Source organism: Uranotaenia lowii, chromosome 2 (genome assembly GCF_029784155.1).
Source record: "Uranotaenia lowii strain MFRU-FL chromosome 2, ASM2978415v1, whole genome shotgun sequence".
NCBI classification, from domain to species: Eukaryota; Metazoa; Arthropoda; class Insecta; order Diptera; family Culicidae; genus Uranotaenia; species Uranotaenia lowii.
The window spans coordinates 158,734,872-158,754,680 of NC_073692.1; the positions used below are offsets into that span (position 1 = coordinate 158,734,872).

Genomic DNA, 19,809 nt, shown 5'->3' on the forward strand with positions numbered 1-19,809 from the left:
TCTTATTTTAGAATTAAATTTATATTTAAAAAATGAAGAATTCGAACTAGAATTAGTAATAATTCAACAATAAATACTTCAGAAAAATAATTAAATATTCAGTTTTAAATTCATAGCAATTATTAACAAACACTTTTCAGGGTTTTACCCTGATATGATGATTCTCAGTAATAATATTGTGGATAACTTGAAATTATTTTTTTTTTGTTTCGATTATAGTCGTTTTACCATTTTTATGGCATTCGCGACTTTATCAACGGTGCAGTTGACGGATCGTTAATGAAAAACTATCCGGTACAACTGTGTTCGATGTTTGCTCTTGGGCTCGAACTCGCGGACATCGGCTCAGGAGACAACAGACTTGCCAACTGAGCTATATCACAAGCCCCTTTGAAAATTTTTGTTTTTACATTTTCTTCTACGAAATTGTGTGTTTAATTATCATTTATGAAATGATATTTATATCGGAAAACTCCTTAAAGAATTCTTTAAGTTATAATTTTTAAACTACTAAATGTAAAAATTACGAAAGTTATCTTTTTATCAACACTTTTTCGCAGTGAACATCTTAGATTCGCAGATTGTTTCATAAAAGGGTATCAAAATGAGTATATTGAGGAAATTTGATAAAAGTTTTCACTATTTTTCTATAATTTCAAATTTTTCAAATTACAAACCTAAAAGTTTACAAACCTACAAAATACAAGTCTTATTTGCAACTGCAAACTACCCCCCACCCCCTCCATTCTCCACTCTGTTTCCCAAAATAAACATTTTTTCACCAGATATTTACGATCCTTCTTATCGACTGATTTCTGAAATTTTGTAATATCACCCCCCCTCAAGAGCCAACTCTAGGACCGCCCCTGTGTTCGAGGAAAAGTGCGAAGTTTGGCTTATGATTAAAGATTTTAATAAACTGACAGTGTTGGGTAGGACACAAATAATGATACATTGAGCCAAATAAAATAAATAAAATTTAATAAAACAATATTTTTTTTAATAGTTTGAAAGTGTATTTATGATTTCAGGACAAGTCTATATATGGCGAAAAAAAAATTATTTACATAATTTCATCATTGGAATATATTTGAGTACGAAATATGTTTCTTTGATTGTTACAAACCTTGCAGTGTAGAGGAAGGAGGGACAAAGCAACACCGATAGTTTTATTAGACTACCTAAGCCCCTTAAAAAACCAAAACTTTGTCTTATAGCCTGCTTTAAAACTTTAAATGTTACTTGGGGAGGCAAGTCTTTATTCATATTATATTTGGCATAATTTGAAAACTTATTAGACAAATGCAGCGAAATACTAAAAATGATTTTATAGTAGTTCGTGAGCATTAGACTGCCCCAAATTTGTATGGGAAATTCAAAACCTGTGAAATGTTATACGCTGCAGGCTAAAATTGATCCTAGGCCTAGTACTAGATCTCATGCCAAATTTGGGCCAGATCGGATCACGGGAAGGGGTCGCTCAACGAGCCTGAAGTTTGTATGGGATTTTGAGACATTTTGTTCGGGAGAAACATGAAAAACCAGTTTTTCATCAATAACTTTGGTTCCCGTCGGCCGATTTCTTTCAAAAACGGGTTTTCTTACAGCCTAAATTATGAAAAACATTTCATCCGAAGACTGCATATCGATAAGAGTTGAGACAAAAAAGTTATTAGGCTTCCAAAATGGGCTAACTTTTTTAAGGACGGTATTCATCACTGTAAATGAGTCGGGGCGGTCGAACTTATTGACGCCTCATTAGCAGTGATGAATACCACCGTAAAAAAAGTTAGCCCATTTTGGAAGTCTAATAACTTTTTTGTCTTAACTCTTATCGATATGCAGTCTTCGGATGAAATGTTTTTCATAATTTAGGCTGTAAGAAAACCCGTTTTTGAAACAAATCAGCCGACGGGAACCAAAGTTATTTATGAAAAACTGGTTTTTCATGTTTCTCCCGAACAAAATGTCTCAAAATCCCATACAAACTTCAGGCTCGTTGAGCGACCCCTTCCCGTGATCCGATCTGGCCCAAATTTGGCATGAGATCTAGTACTAGGCCTAGGATCAATTTTAGCCTGCAGCGCATAACTTTTTCAAAAGTCGGGTCATTTGGGGCACTCTAGTGAGCATTGGAAGAGGGAAAATATTACATTACATCGACCTCATTACAAACTCATTTAAGCTTATAAAAACAGAGTAAAAGTTTCAGATCTTGAAAAACGAATTTAGAGATCAATTTTACGAAAATATCATTAAATCATCTATAAACTAAAATTCGAAAAAATTTGGCTTGAAATGCTGCCTAAGAATTAAAACAAAATTTCAATTAATTTAACAAATTTACTTTATTTTTGAAAGGTGAAATAAAATTAACCGTACCAGCAAGTTTTCTATAAAAAAAAGTTTCATAAAACACATGGTACTGAACTATAGGATATATTTAAAAAAAAAAATGTTTGAGAGAACAATTATTTACATGCAAGCCAAGTTGCAGTCCTTTGAACATTGTTAAGTTAATTGTATTTCAAGAATGAGCATGGCATTCAAGAACAAACGATAATCAATTCACATGCATCCAAATTAAAAGTGCTTAAGGACTCAACTGAAGACAGTTGTTCCTCTTTTTTCTCGCACCAGCTAAATCGCCACAATATCATCATCTTAGAATGGCAACGTTCAAATTTCCAAAGCCGGACAGAAGGAAGCATCATCCTACTGACAGTCGGTAGTGGTAGAGGTAGTGTTGAGAACCAACCATTTCCGGAATCCTCGTTCAAGTCCAAGTCGTACGCCTAGAGGTAGGCATACTACTGGCAAACAAGCCGGGCGGCAGTCATAGAAGCGTTAAGGCGATTATCGAGAACAGCATAAGTGTTTGGGATCGCATGAGACTTGCGACGAATGTCTGTGTGTGTGGATGTGTTCATATTTGTGTTTGTGTTCCCTGGAAGATTTATGTCCAAATGTGTTATGATAAAGGCTGCGATAACTTTATTGGCCCAATATAATAGAGACTTGAGTTGTCTTGCGGATTTTTCTCCCATAGCTTTATATTTCGTGTTGCGATTCCTGCACATTTTCCCAGGAAGCGATCCACTCGGGCCCTGCCAAAGCTTATGGCATCGGAAGCGCTCCAGCTACAACAGCAGAAGAAGAAAGAAAAGCTCCCACTTTATTACCAGAAGAGCCCCGGTTGACTATATTCAGTTTGGCACCAGTTGGCATATCGGCTGGGGAAATAACGATTGGAAACGTTAAGCCAATACGACAGAAACTTCCCGTTCCAAGTGGATTCCTTCCTTTTTTTTGAGTTGCTTGTCTGGCCCCCGGTACAATCATCTGCACTAAAATCCGGATGCTATGGGTGAGGGAATGGCTTTTTTTTTGTTATCTGAGGTGGAAGCATGAATTGATGTCATCGATTAGGGGCCGTGTTGAGTCGTTGAAAGTTTTATCGCATTCCTGGTGAAAAATGATACCCATACTCCTTACACGTCTATCATTTTTTGTAATTTCTTGAAGTTGAAACTTAAAATTTTTGATAATCTTTTTTGGTTTTAGTTGTTCTAATAGGATAAATTTGAATCTTTTTGTGAAGTTCCATTTCAAAATCTGCAGCACAAATTTCCCTCAAATCTCAATCAATCACCCTTCAAAATTGCCGTGATTTTATCTTATTTATTCAACAATTGAAAAATTAAATTCATCAGTCAGCCAGTAAACAACTACCTGGAAGCTGTTTGAAATAAACTCTTCGGTTGAATAAAATTTCCAGCACATCAAATATGTATCAGGAAAGGAACCTCGCCATCCGTGTAAAAAACGAACGAATGAACCAAGCCCAACCGAACGATGAGCCCGAAAAAAATCAATGCAATTGTAATTTTTGCTGATTGCGTCATATTGGATGAAGTCCGTGCGATTCTGACACCGAAACAATAATAAAAACAAACGGAAAATGGAAAATCTTGCCATCCACTCCGGTTCGTTGTCTGTATTATTTTACCCCACAGCCCGACTCACATTACCCACCTGCCCACCTTTTTGGGCTCCGGGTAAATTTGCCCTTCCTTGGCGGGTACTTTACTTTTATTTTTTTGTTATTTTATTACAACCAATTTGTGTCCCGGGACTACCACCCGACCGGACTGGGTTGCGATTCGATTGGGTGGATGCCATTTTAAGAGGGTTGTCTGGGTAAATAAAAGTCACCGGGCGCGGTGCGGTAATGTTCCGTTCCGATTTAAGATTATGATGGCACATTGTTTCACCCTGCCCCATTGAGCCCCGTTCGTTATATGATATTTCGAATATTAATCGAGCAGATATATTGTTGAAAAAGATGTGGGAGCGTCACCAGCTTTGGGTTCAGCGAAATGGTTCTTTGACCCGATCAGAATTGAAAAAAAACTAAACTAAATTAAGATGAGATATTTTGATATTTATCTTTTTCCTATCTGGATGAGTTATAATTTAGTACTCGTAGGATGATAAAATATCTCTAATCACATAAAAAAGTTCATAAGACCATAACTAAATCATATCAACCGTTGTTATATTTTAAACAAAATTATAACTTATCCAGATAGGATATATCAAATAAAAATCTCATGGTTATTGTATGCAAAAAAGTCGATAAGAGTCTGAGAGAGAGAGAGAGAGAGATTCAAACTCATCATTTTTCCAAAACCATCCCATTCTACCAGCAGAGATGTCAACTGTTTTTTTTAGAAATGTCTGGAAGATTTAGAAAAAAAATATCTGGAAAAGTCTGGATGGCGAACTTTATAGGTGACGACCTTTTTTTTGGTCGGCAGATCGCAATATTACAGTGCCGGAAATAATACTCATTACTTGAAAATAATCATAGGTACATTCTATACACTATCAATGCCTAAATCCATCATGGTGGTGTCGGCTGTACTACGTTCTATGCTTAACTTTCTGTTTTACAACCATCTTCGTGGTATTCCTTCCCGATCAGGAGAGCATATCAAAATAATAACTCAAACGTATCTCATCAAGATATTTACATCTGATTCAGTTATAATTAAGTACTCCAAATTTTCGATTTTAAGTTTCTCCATTCTGAATTATATCTTATTCTGATAGACAAACTTGAATGGGGTTGAGCTCATTTTCAATGATCAAGATTTTTTTCGGATTGTCCTGAAATAAAATGATTATATCTTATTTTGATATACGTACAACTTTTTCTGAAACACGGACATCGAAGTCAACGGCTCAAACCTTACATTAACGAGTTTTGCTCAACAGATTCATAAAATTGAATCAAATTTTTGGGAAACCAAAAATGGGGCATGGTTTTATCCAATAATGTGGTTTATTGACCTTCCACTAGAAAATTTTCTCGAAGTACTCATATCTTGATAAGTTATAATTTTGATATAATTTGTTCTGTCCAATATCAAACTATGCTATCTGAACGAGATATAATCTTGATAGGAGCATATCTAAAACTGATATAATTTAGCTATGATCGTATAGATTTTTTGATATAATTTGAGATATTTTAACATCCTACGAGTACTGAATTATAACTCATTTAGATAGAAAAAAATAAGTATCAAAATATCTCATTTTAATATAATTTTGTTTTTCTCTCCTGATCGGGTTACTTTTCAATTGCTAATTCGAATCATTTCCTGCCATTTTGCACCGAGAATACTAAATTTTGACTATTTTGTCAAGTCTGGAAATGTCTGGAAGAAATGACTAAAGTCTGGAAGTCTGGAAACCAAAAAAAAATCTGACAAAAGTCCAAGATCTCGACAAAATCTGGAAGATTGACATCACTACCTACCAGCAGCATGTTTTTGCCTACTGCTCCACCTGAGCTTGTTAGGAAGTGGAAGTATATTTTCCTACTGATTCTGCATCGGCCTAAGCAGGCTGCTTGTTTATAAGGGCGTTTTTTACAAACGCGCAAGGACAGGCAGGCAATTTTAGCTTTATTATGGTCAGCAAAATTTCGTTTAGACTAGAGCATTAATCTTTAAAAAGCTAAAGCGCATTCTATAACATCTCCAGACCTCTAATAAAGCCAAAATCCTAGAAACATCACCATGTCCTATCATTATGCTATATCGTTTTGGACACCAAAGCTTTTAAAAAGCTATTATCAAACATGTCAGTACTATTGGTTTTTTCTTTCAAATTCTGTGAGATCTCGGAGTTTTTTTTTATTTTTTCCAGCAACCATGAAGGTTGATTAATGATTATTACGTTATTCAGATATGATCTGGTAAAATAAATAGCCAAAACACCAATAATGTTTAACCTTCTACAGTCAGTCAAGATTTTAGGTAAAATGTGTATGAAATAGTATCTCAAAATAAATGCGCCTCGTCAAATCTGATGGTCAATCATGATGGAATTGATGTAAAATAGGCCTGAATAAATATATTCAAATGCTTCCATTGTGAATCCATCAACATGGTGTCATTTTGTGATCTTCGATTTTGCAACCAACATGGCGTTAGTCAATTTAATGCATAATAGCTTTTTAATGGTTAGATGAATAGCTTATTAGTTTTATTATGGTTTAATGAACACCACTTAAAAAGCTAAGATATGCCGTTTCTCTCGCAAGCCAACCAATTACACGCTTAGGATGAGTTCCTCATTTCTTAGTTGTTAAACATTAATACAGTAAATGAGGACCAACTTTTTGAATGAAAAGGGATTGGTTGTGATTGACCCGTGGAATAAACCATGAGTTGAAATCATTTGGATTTTAATATGCGCATATTAAAATCCAAGATGGCGGCTTCCGCTGAACTTTGAAATATTGTAAATGACTTAAAATCGCATGAAATCCCCACAATATTGGTATTAGGAGGAAAGGCCAAACGAGTAAAAGACAAATTTCAACATCTGATGCCATCTTGAAATCCAAGATGGCGCCATCAGCTCAATTTTCAATGCAATAAATGACAAAAAGTCGCATTAAACCGGCAATATATGTTTATTGGGTGAAAGGGCTAAACTAGAAGAAGTCGAATTTTTCCTTTCTGGTTTAATCAGTTTAAGCCAAATTTCTCTAACAGACGCCATCTTCAAATCCAAGATGGCGACTTTCGCTGAACCTTAAAATGCTGTAAATAACTAAAAATCGCAAGAAACTCCCACAACATGGCTATTTGCTAAAGGGCTAAACTAGAAGAAGTCAAATTTTGCTATCAAACGCCATCTTGAAATCTAAGATGGCGGCTTCCACTGAACTTTTATATTCTGCAAATGACTAAAAACCGCATGAAAGCTTTACAACATGGGTGGCCAACATTTTTAACAGGCGAGCCAAATTTTGAAGATGAGATAGGCGGGCGGGCCACACCACCATTTAAAAAAAAATTTTTCAGAGCAAATAAATGAATAACTGGATTTCAGTGATGATTCGGTACAGGTTTCTTCTGGTTCTACTAGGATTAATTGGAAAAATAATTTGAATTTTTTTTTTAAAGCTCGTATTTTAGCCCAAATTATTATTTTCATTACTAAATTATAAACATTTTACGACCGAAATAACATTTGTGCTTACCCAGATCAAATTAAATATCGATATAAATTATACAGAGCCGGGATTATGTCAAATTCATAAGTTTTTAATTTATGGTTGAAACTTCTGGTAGGTGAATTTGTTGCAGGAATATGTCAAATAGTGTGGGAATTCCACAATATATTAATTTTTTTCAAGGGTCTTAAAATTTTTCAAACAAAGAAAAAACAATTTTTGTCTTCTGTAATCTGTTGAATTTTCTGACTTTTATTTAAAAAAAGAACAGACAGAATGATGTGATAATATGTCATGCAGTCAATGCAAACGTCTTGAAAAAAATTCCAATTCACTATAAACATTTGCGTACTGCTTCAAGAATGCCCATTTCAGATGTCGTAGTTTAATCGGCAGCGTTGCACAAAAAAGAACGATCATTTATTTTTTTTTTCAAACCAAAGTGTGTAGAAACTTAATTCAGCCACACCATCATCATAGTTTACAAACTGATCTATCTTCAGGAATTCAAAATGCAGTTTCAAATGAAATGCGTACTATAAAATTAAATTTTCAAACAGTCTCCGCGGCTATAGAAACATCCAAAGAATCCTTTTTTTTTTTTTCAAATTTCGACACTATCCAAACAGATACAAAAAAATTAAGATTGAAAATGAAACTGATGATAGAGGTGTCGGAACTTAAAAACCATACTCTTTTCTTTCCGGCAAAGTCGAAAAAGCTACGTTTTATCATTTAAAAAAATCATGATATTCATGGTTTACGTTCTTCCTTTTATTGATTCTTTTCATCATATTTGAAAAGTTGTTTTTTTTTTTAATTTTGAGAGCATTGTTTATTTTTTTTAAATTCGCACTAGTTAAAAAATCATGGTTGAGATACAATTTAAAAAATAAATCAAAGATCTAAGTTTGACAATGACAGCACATTTTTAACATATTTATCTACAATAGAATAAGTGTTTTAACTGTTTTAACAGAATAATAACGAAGATTTTCAATAGTTTTGAACTTTTGCGAATGTATCATCGATATGGGGAAAACTTTATAATCTGACGGTTGTGTGGTAAGCTTCCTTTTCCGTAAGATAACAAACTATGTTTGTTTTTTGCGACTTTAAAACACATGATACTTTGCAGCTTCCTAAATTAATATTTCAGGGTATGAGATTTAACATTTTTCCGATACAAAAACCATATTTGAAATCCACATTCCTTTTTTTTCAGCAGATATTAAAACATGGCACATCAAAACGCATTAACAGATTTTCACTCATTTTAGTGGTTTGTGCCAACGTAAGAACTTTTAACTACACAAATAACACACGACGTATTACAGGACACGACACTTAACGTTCTTACTAACGGAAAAAAAAGGAACTAAAATTACCTTTTTGTCGACCGGTTTCGGGCTCGATGTTGCCCATCTACAGGACGATGTCCGACGATGTCGGACATCGTCCTGTAGATGGGCAACATCGAGCCCGAAACCGGTCGACAAAAAGGTAATTTTAGTTCCTTTTTTTTCCGTTAGTAAGAACGTTAAGTGTCGTGTCCTGTAATACGTCGTGTGTTATTTGTGTAACAGATTTTCAAATGAAATATTTTAAAAATGTTAGCATTGAAAATCTATGTGATAAATAATAAATAAGCTACATAAACTATTGAATAGCACCGTCTGCATAAAATGAGCAAATTTCAAAACTGGGTGAACACCTGAAGGCATCTTGTGCAAATTGCCATATAAAGTATCGATTTTTCCGTTATATTTACAGTAAAAATTTCGTTGGTTTCAATGGAAGCTAACAAATGAAGAAAATTCTTCCTTCTCAACTGCCTAAAATACTACACTTTTAAAAATAAATAGTTCAATTCGTTATTAAATATGTTTTGATTTTTGGTATAATATCGTACTAAATTTTACATTTTTTTTTTTAAATATCATATTACTCTTTTCATGAAGCCATTAAAAACCAGTCTAAATTTAAACTAGTGTCATGCAACCATTTAGGAGCTCTTATCGCTTTAAGAATTATGGCATAGGTAATCAAATAAGAATAATTCATCGCAGTACATATCTGTTATTCGAAATTACTGTTCATGTGTTAAATATTGTAAAATTAAAAAAACACATGAGTAAGGTGGGGTAAAAGTACGAGTCGGGTAAAAGTACGTTTTGGGATTATCACAAACCGAGAACAGTAAAATTCAAAACTCTGGCGTGGATTGATAGTGATTTGAACTGCCAACAACCAGCCATAATTTTTTTTCGTAGAAGTTGAAAATACCCCGAAAAATGAGGTAATGTAGCTTTTTTGCTTGAATGATGTAATATTTCAAAAAACGGCAAACATGTTTATGTAATCAAAAGTCTGGCTTTCAATGAAAGTTTTAATGTGTCTTTTTAGTTGTTTTTAATCACTAGCAAATGCCGAAGAAAGAATTTAATTACTATTTCTCTATTCATCAAAATGAACTGTGAATCATAAGAAACCTTGAAGGGGCAAAAGTACGAACTGCAAATGGGGCAAAAGTACGAAGGGTCTTCTGAAGTAAATCGGAAGGGAAAATTTTAACTTCTTTTTTAAATGCTCTGGAAACATCAGCGCATATTTTTGTTTCTTCAAGACTTGTTCGCGCGAAAAATTGCTCAAATACGATGAGAACTGGATTTCGAAAACCTGCTGAATATGGACAGTTAGTGGAGAACTTCAAATTCGCACAGGTTATTTGCCCATGTATAGGATTTGTATCAGAAGCGAACAAAGATGCTGCTGCTGTAAGCAGAGTCTAATACAAAATAATTTTCCTGTTGACTTCATGCAGAATTGTGGAATTTTGAATGGTCGTACTTTTACCCCACATCATTCGAACTTTTGCCCCAGAGGTGGGGTAAAAGTACGTTTCGATAGCAGTTAGACATTTTCACTACTGCTATCAAATGCGTCGACCGATTATCTTCGTAATTTTGTAGAAGAGAGATAAAAGTCTAAAGAATCAAATGCTGTTCTTGTTTTTATGGAAAACAACCGGCAAAATTTTCTAAAAATAGGATAGCACTAAGGTCGTACTTTTACCCCACCATACTCTAGGTTTTACTCCGAATTGAGTTTCAAACTCTAGAATGATTGAGACAGATTTTGATAAACTACATCTCAAAATGGTACAGTAACCATCAAAGAGGCTTTAAATGTCGCTGGCCATTGTTTGGCTACCCATGCTTTACAACATTGGTATTCGTTGAAAGGGCTGAACTAGAAGAAACAGACCCTGTCTGTTTTTGGTAACACGCCCGAACATTTTGCGTTGTCATTTATTTATTTTATTTATTTTCACTATTTATTTATTAATACTAAATAATTCAAGAATAGTGTGACATGCATTATTTATACTTCACTTAATTTATATTACGTATAGGCTTGTTGAAACGGGAAAAAAAGTCAAATTATAATCATTTATATCAAAAAGAAACGACTATCACACCCAATGTTACCCAAACATGTTTGAAAATAATCATCATTGGCTAAAATTTTCTCACCGTGAACCCCAAACGTCAAAATCGGTCCGTTGTATTTTATAGAGTCCTGTTCCAAATTCGCATGAATTTGGAACATAGGTGTACAACGGTTGGGAATTTTGAAATCGATAAGGCGGGAACAAATATCAATTTCTTCTTTTGTCAACCCCCCCCCCCCCCTTCGAAATTTCCAAAAACCCCAAGGGGGAAATAAATAATAAATAAAGTTGAGATAATTTATGTAAATTCCAATGAAAAATTCCAATATCTGAAAGATTACAAGACTAAAAAACAAATTTAAGAAGATAAGAGTTCTTTCACCTTTTGTTTTCTTGATTTCATTGAATTATTCGATAAAAAAATACTTGATTTATAGGTTTTGTGCAACAATATAGTATGCAATTTTTTTTGCATACTAGCTTCCGTGCAATTTATTCCAATTTATTTATTTTTCGCATTATTTTTTATTGTCCTCCCCCTCGCGATGTTCCAACTCCGAGTGACAAATATAATAAAACAGCAATTTTGGCAACCGGTGCCAGACAGACTGTTTAAGCGTGGTCCAAAACCGTGTTTTACACACACCGTTGGGACCGGCCTAAATATACAAAAAAGACTGCCTTCAAATGCGACCATTTTCCCAGCACAGTACTTCAAGAGGTCTAACAAAGAAAATACTCTGTTTGGTTGGATCTTGAGTCGTGCCATTACGCGAAAACTGTTGTGGAAGTTATAAAAGGTCAAATACGTAAATTTGGTGCCAAAGGAAGACGATCGGCAAAATTTGACATAACTTCGACCAAATTAAAGATTTTGAGTGATTTTGAGGGTCAAGCCTCAGGAAACAGAAAATTTTATGTTCTGATTTGAAAAAAACATGGTTCACGTGGCACACGTGTACTCAAAAATGAAAGTAGTAAAACTTCTTCATTGGACGCTATCTCAAAAATACCTTGACAGAACGTCAAGCACATGTTCATTACTAGGCAGCTTCCCTGAAAATTTCATCAATTTTCATGCATGTATTCATAAGTTATTCCCAAAACAAAATGCTGAATTTGTTTCGAATACACTCCTTTTCCAACAAGTCGCAAAAAGGAAAAAAAAACAGCTCGAGTCATACATTTCAATTAAGATAACTACAAAGAGCGATTTAAATTTTTAAAAGTTTTTTTTTTTTAAATAAAATTTAACAAAAAATCGATGAGCGGTAGTACAGTTGAACACATTTGATTGAATACTGTCTCTTAGCCTGGTAGGGTCGAGCTACTGATTTTGTCGTGCAGAGACTACCAATTGAATTCACCTTTCTAGCCTTCATAAACTCTTATTAATATTGCCTTCTAAAATATTCCTTTGTGTTAGCTGATTGAAATATTTTACTATTTGTGCCTCCTGAGCCTTCTAACTGTTTGATCCATAAACATGCAAATAATCAATTTCGTAACATTTTAATGGCCAAGGCACACGAGAAAAACTTTGGAGAGATCTTTTTGATGCAGGCGCTCACCACAAATAAACTGAAGGGGTGGATGACAATATTTAAGTTCACAAATATGTTGCCAACAGCTAGAAATCCAGACATTTGCCGTCAACCCGGCCAGTCATCTGAATTATGATTCCATTTGATCAAAGCTTGAGCTCCATTTTAAGTTTAACGACACCACCGCAGACCTTCGCTTCAGATTCGTCGTCATCTTTCGAGTTCCGTTCAACGGCCAAGCCATTATTCCGGATGACAGCGGCAGTTTATTGAGCGGAAGATGGAATTTATGATTAACTGTTCCCGAGCACAAACACACGGTACTCTATGGAGCCACTTTTCGTGTCAGAAGAACCCAGTATTTATAGCTTTGCATTGAAAAAATACAATGGTTTCCACGATTCTTTCAAAAAAGAAAAAAAACCTTCACGCTGAAAAATAAACAACCAAAATTTAGGGATAAATTACCTCCAACCACCCGACAGGTGAGCAGTATATCATCGCCCTCCTCCTTCGGTCCGATTATTGTACTATTGATAACGCGTCCCCATCGATCCAGAATCACCGGCGCTTCGGGTGGAACTGTTTTCGTTTTTGGTTCAGGTTTTTGGAAACAAAAAAAAAAAAAAAATAAAAGAACGGATCCATTGTTTTTGGTGGGCACGGGTGCCAAAATCAGTCGTCAGTCCGCACGGAGGGTCGTGGTCGTATTGAATCGCAATGGAGGTTTTTTTTCGTGAACCAAAACGTGGGGCGGCAGGATGAAAAATGAGGCCGATGTTAGACGATTTGCGTGTCCACGGCATTTCCAGAAGGTGCCACACAGTTGGAGTTTCGATCCGTTGATGGTTTTACCAGGATTCGTTCGCCGAGGCAAGATTTTATCGCATGGTGTAGGAAAAAAAAGATAGAATAGAAAAAAGAACTAAGATAAATGATCGTGTTTTAGAGCGCAAGAAATATTCTGAAACTTGGTGCAGCAGCATTTTGTTGGCCATAAACAATTGATAACACCCTGCCAGTGGAATTTTCGGCTGATATACGAACGAGTGCTTGCTCGGGTTATAAAGTCCTAGATAGTGCAAAATTGAGAGAGGCATTGAATTGATATGGTAAATCACGGCAATGGAAGAATGTTTTATTTTTAGTTATTTCGGGGTTTCAATTGTAGAATAATTTATTTCCCAAAATAGACTTATTACAATGCTGATGTTTTCAATAAAAATGACAAATCAGATAGATTAATGTCAATTTATCAGATCTGAAACAGTTGACTTATTCTATATATATTTTTTTTTAAATATTTTTTTTTATAATAAAAATAATCTTATTGTTAAAATCCCTGACTTAACAAAAATAAACAAAAACCTATTTGGATTTTTTCGGAAATTTTTCAAAATCTCAAATTTTACCACAACATGCAAGCCGACAGTTGGCAAAATCAGGTTTCTATTTACAAAATCTACGAAAACTGAAGTTTATACATAATGGTCTTTTTTACGCGGTTGTAACAAAGAGAAAATATCCCAAATAATTTTCAATGGAATACTTTGATTATTTTTATTGTTAAAATCCCTGACTTAACAAAAATAAACAAAAACCTATTTGGATTTTTTCGGAAATTTTTCAAAATCTCAAATTTTACCACAACATGCAAGCCGACAGTTGGCAAAATCAGGTTTCTATTTACAAAATCTACGAAAACTGAAGTTTATACATAATGGTCTTTTTTACGCGGTTGTAACAAAGAGAAAATATCCCAAATAATTTTCAATGGAATACTTTGATTTTGATAACTGAACAGCAGATGCTCCCAGATTTTGAATATTGGGCGAAAATCGCCAACGAGTAGAAGTGGAATTTTGCTATCTGACGCTATTTTGAAATCCAAGAAGGCGACTTTAAAATGCTGTACCTAAATGGATGATAATCATATGAAAATCCATAATAGGTATGGGAATTGAACGAATGAGCTCAATGGAAAAAATAATTGTATTTCGCTATCTGACGCAATCTCGACACCACCTTTTAAAACTTAAAAATGCTGTAAATAAATGAAAACCACATGAAAACCCCACATTATGGGTATTGTGTAAAACAGGTATGTCAAACTGGGGGTCCGCGGCCTAGGTCAATGCGGCCCGCGTAGCCCCGTCTTAAATTGTCACAAAAAAAACACCACTGATTTTTTTAAAATATTACTGCAAAAAAACTAAAGCTGAATGTACCGATTTAATTGATTTTGCGGCCTGCGGCCCTCTACGTCATAGAAATTTTTAAATGCGGCCCGCAAACTCGTTTAGAGTTTGATATGCCTGGTGTAAAAGGACTCAATAAGTAGAAGTCGAGTTTCACTACACTCAGGCAAATTCTTATTATAATTTTCATAGCATGAGTCTTATGAACCGCTTTTTAGAATGTGAAATTGTGTTGCATATGAGTCTTATGAAATTTTTTCAGTTTTCATATGAACATATTATGAAAAATTGAAGAAAAGGCATTGTGAAAATATAATGAACACATTCATTCATTCCATCAATTTTTTTATCGTTTAACGGTACAAAGCACTCGCTATTGTTAGTTATTCGTTTTCCTTAACTGTTGAATGTCATTGTGATCTTTCTGATAGGTAAGTTTGAGTTGATGTTTTTGATGTGAACGCTTAATATATTTGTAAACAAATTTTTTTTTTGTTTATTTTTTGGTATGCTGACCGGCAAAAACGCTAGGTCGAAGAATCGGATGCGGCCAAAAAAACGTTGCTGGAACCGTAGTGTTGATGTGCTGCTGATGACTACTATGTATTATTTTATTAAAAGAATTTTGGAAAACAATAAAGTGAATGTTTTCATCGTCAAATATCTTAAATTGTTTTTATTAGAATTGACTTTCTGTTTCCATAAGAGCTTCTTATGAAAAGCTACAAATCCTCATTAGATAAGGTGTTCATCTTCAGAATTCATTCGCATCATAAGACAATCTTATGAATTTCAATGATATCTTTATGGCGCCACTTTATAAGAGAATCTTATGGCATATATGTATAATAGTATTTTTCTGAGTGTAGGTATATGATACCACCACTGATCACACTGACATGACACTTAGAACAAAAATTCAACCATTTTCTGTCTAATTTTTTTGTCAGATTTTGCAGGTACGCAATACCGACGGCAGGTGACGAACCTGAAAATTTTGACAAAAAATTCCCTGTAGGAAAAATGTACCTGTTTAGCCCGATTTTATCGTAAAAATTGCCTGTTTTTTTTAAATTGGGTGGCATTTCCTTACCGGGATAGCATTTCTTCAAATCGATCGATGCTGTTGGAAAAATTATCCAGAAAACGAAATCGAGTGTCCAGTCAGTATAGTCAGTGATACCACTTTGATATCAAAGATGGCGGCTTCCGTTTAGCTTTAAAATAATGTAAATTACTGAAAATCGCATGTAATCCCTACAATATGGGGATTTGGTGTATACTCAATAAGTAGAAGTCACATTGCACTTTCCAACGCCATCTTAAATCTAAGAAGTCGGCTTCTGTTTTATTTTAAAAAACTTCAAAATACTTGTCACTTTTACAATGTGAATATTGTGTGAAGGAGCTCAACGAGTAGAAATGGAATATGCAAAAAATAAAAACAAAACAATAAATTTAGTTGAAATCATCTAAACTAAATGAAACAAAATGAAACAAGATTAAAATAAACAAAACAATAATTATCAAGTACAATTAGACATTACTAGTAGAAATCCGAGACAACTAGACAAAACTGTATCAAGAGGACAAAACAAGATAAAAGACAAACAAATAGATGATCAATGGAAAAAGAAATGCGGTCCTCGGATGATATATTTTTCATATTTTAGAGCTTAAGGAAACTTATGTTCAAAAGAAATCGGCTAAAAGTTTTGCCTGAGGCCTGGTGCTAGGCCTGGGATCAATTTTATCATGCAACATGTAAAATTTTCAATAGTCAGCTGATTTGGGCCTCTCTATTAGAGCGCCTTTATAAAAATGTTGTAAACTTTGAAAAATCATTAGTACTGCGAACAACTGTTTTGGTGCACGAGATACATTTAAGAAAGAACATACGCTGTAGTTTGTATCGTATTGCTCTCATTTCACAAAAAAGTTACACATAAAATTAAATTAAACCACAAAAAAATATCCTGAACATTAATTCAAAAAAAATTTACAACGTTGTGTATTTTTAAACGACGATAAGCCGATCTATTTCCGTGCATCGTTTTCGATCTAAAATAACACGAATTTTTCTTCCTGTGTACAGTGATGTTTTTGAACCAGGGTAAGGTTTTACTCATAGCTTTGAGCCCCTCCCACCTAACAGAAGAGTCCCTCCCATACAAATTTTGGTTTTTTTTCCCACGATTAAAAAGGCATCCATTTTGTCTTTTCTTGTTTCCTTTGCACTATGGGGTTTGAGGCTGCAAAAAGTCAGAAACTGAACTTTATCGGATCGCTTTTTTTATTTTTACTAGCTAATAACTTAATTTTTCACTAAGATATTCCCAGTTTTTCAACTCATTATCTTGGATACTGAACGCGACACAGATATCAGACTTTGAAAAATTGAAAAATCTATATGATGAAGGAAAAAATTAAATCACATATATTTCTATGGAAAACATTTTTTTCTTAACTTTAAAGTACACCATATGATAGCTTATATTAAATATTTTCTTTCAATTCTTTTAGCAAAAAGCAACAAATTTTTGAAGACCATATTTAAAAATGAAAAATTTATGCATATGCCTGGATTTTCTCAGGTAAAGATTAATATTAAAAGTAATTTTTTATCTCGTTTTGAGTCCCGATTCTGTACGTACAACAAACAGATTTTTGAGATCTGGCACAGGCCAGTAAGAATTCTGCGACAATCGAAAAGGAATAATTTATATACTCTATGGAATATTGCATGCGAGCTCATTGAAAAAAAAAAAAAAATTAAATATGGAATATAAAACGCAAATAAATTTCATCATTTTCTGGCTACCAATTTAGAAAAAAAACCGTCTTCAAAAGTTTAAAGTACACCGTCCTTCTCAGATAATTATTGAATATAACTGTTAGGGGCCATTCAAATATTACATAACGCAATTTTCGGTCAGTTTCAATCATATCTTGAAATTATAAATTTACTTATTTATTATTATAATACAGATTTTTTCAATCGTATATTTATCTGATAAGATGATAATTGAATCAGCATCAAATAAATTGGAGAACTGTTGTCATTGACCGAGTGCCAACGTCTCAAGATCGCTTACTATTCTACGCTGCCTCTCTAAACTTTAAATTTTATTCTCCAAACTATTCTAATTTTCATTTCCAGCGTCAGCTCCCTGAGCTATTTAAACGCCATAAAAAAAAAATTGTTGTTTGCTTAATTTTTCGCATTTTACAGGTTCCTAGATTCAAAAATCAGTATTTCATAATGAAAACATCATTTTTAGATTTATTTCGTTCATTAATTTGAGGTTTGAGAGTATTCCCAGTTACCAATTCCATTCCATTTCAGCTGCCAGATATTCCATGCTCACATCAAGTGTGAGGATTAATAACTAATGTAATGGTATGCAATTGCCAGCAGCTGATAAATTAAATTGCTTTGTGTTTCTACCGTTTACTTTTTTTCTGATCATTAACCCCTCATACTATCCACAGAGTATACGGAAAAAATACGAAGGCATAATAGCTGATCTACAGAAACCCAAATGTAATATTTTATTTTATATTCTAATTTATAATTGTGGTGAGTATAGTGTTGGTAAGTATCGTAATTTCCTTATTCATTAACAGCATTTAATGTATCAATATTCCATATATACTTTCCCAAATGACATAAATTCATATTAAGGCCTTTCCATATTCAAAATATTATATGAAGCGTTTGGTAGGGATCTCCACGCTTCATTCCGCCCCTGTATCCTGTATCTTTCGCGGTTTTCATTACATGGTTGGCCTGGCCGTAGTAATATCTGCAATGCATAGGAATATGTAACAGGTAATACGCTGAAAAGAAAAATGAAAGACGCAAGTCTTCCATTTTCCAGGATGCCTACATGTTTTGGTCATGTTGATGTAAGAAGAAGAAGAAGAAGAAGAAGAAGAACTGTTGTCATTGACCGAGTGAATTTTAAGAATTATGCGTATCAAGTTATGTCGTGCGGTGGAAAACTGTGGAAACAAAAATAATGAATCAACATTGTTGAATTCATTTATTGATTTATTTTTCCTTAAAAGTTTTTCAATTGGTTAATATTGCATTTCAAATATCTATCTATCTATATGTATCTGATTTCTAAGCAAATCAGATTCAGGATTGAACGTGAACCCCTGGTTACAATCATTTATCACAAAGTCCTACAAACAAAACTTTTCTACAGCATTTTGAAAACAATTTTTAAGCATAACTTTTTAGGGTGCTGTTCGTTTCCGTGTATACAAAGTGACGTTTAAATAGATTTAAATATTTTTGATACCCAAAATCTCACTCAAAAATATTTTGTAGGGGTGAGTGGGGTATCGTGGGCCATGGGGAAACGTGGGCCACTTTTAATATCTCAGATGTGTGTTGATATAAAAATCTCGAACCAACTGTCATCGTTGTCGCTTTGCGTGGGCATATATTCCTATATGTTGTTGACTTAAATACGCATCATATGCTTTTTTTATTTATCAAGCTAAAATAGTCAGAAAAATTTACTTTCATAATTAAAAATACACCCGCTAATTGCATCGATGGGGAACCTAAAGTTCATATCAAAAATTTGCTCATACGCTTATGATCTTAGTTTTGTCATGATCTTTCACATGGAAAAGGAATTTTTGATGAAACATCAATAAGTCACACAAACGCAACCAATTTGCAAAACATTGCATGTGGGGAATCGTGGGCCACACATCTCGAACCACCTATATTTTTATGTGTTTATACACATTCAGAACTTAAAAAACGTTGTCCCTATCTGTAAAGTTTTCTTATGCCAAATGAAGAGTTATAGAAAATATTTTGTCCATCCTTATTTTTATTTACATGGTATTCCGTCTTACGACATAACTTGACGAACATAATTCCTAAAATTCATTCGGTCCATGGCAACCGTTCTCCAATTTCTCGGGCACCCCACGTTCGCCAGATCACGCTCCACTTGGTCTAACCACCTCGCTCGTTGCGCCCCTGCTCGTCTTGTTCCTACCGGATTCGTAGCGAACACCTGTTTTGCAGGACAGTCGTCCGGCATTCTC

The 19,809-nt window shown here is 34.1% G+C and overlaps 1 protein-coding gene across 1 annotated transcript in view; it reads right to left on the reverse strand.

Annotated features, from left to right (window-relative positions):
- Positions 1-19,809, reverse strand: part of LOC129747451 (nephrin-like) — a 239,376-nt gene that overhangs the window by 67,592 nt on the left and 151,975 nt on the right. The window contains exon 5 of the mRNA XM_055741684.1: positions 13,004-13,117. Within this exon, the coding sequence (XP_055597659.1) occupies positions 13,004-13,117 (114 nt within the window). The remainder of the gene's footprint in view (positions 1-13,003; positions 13,118-19,809) is intronic.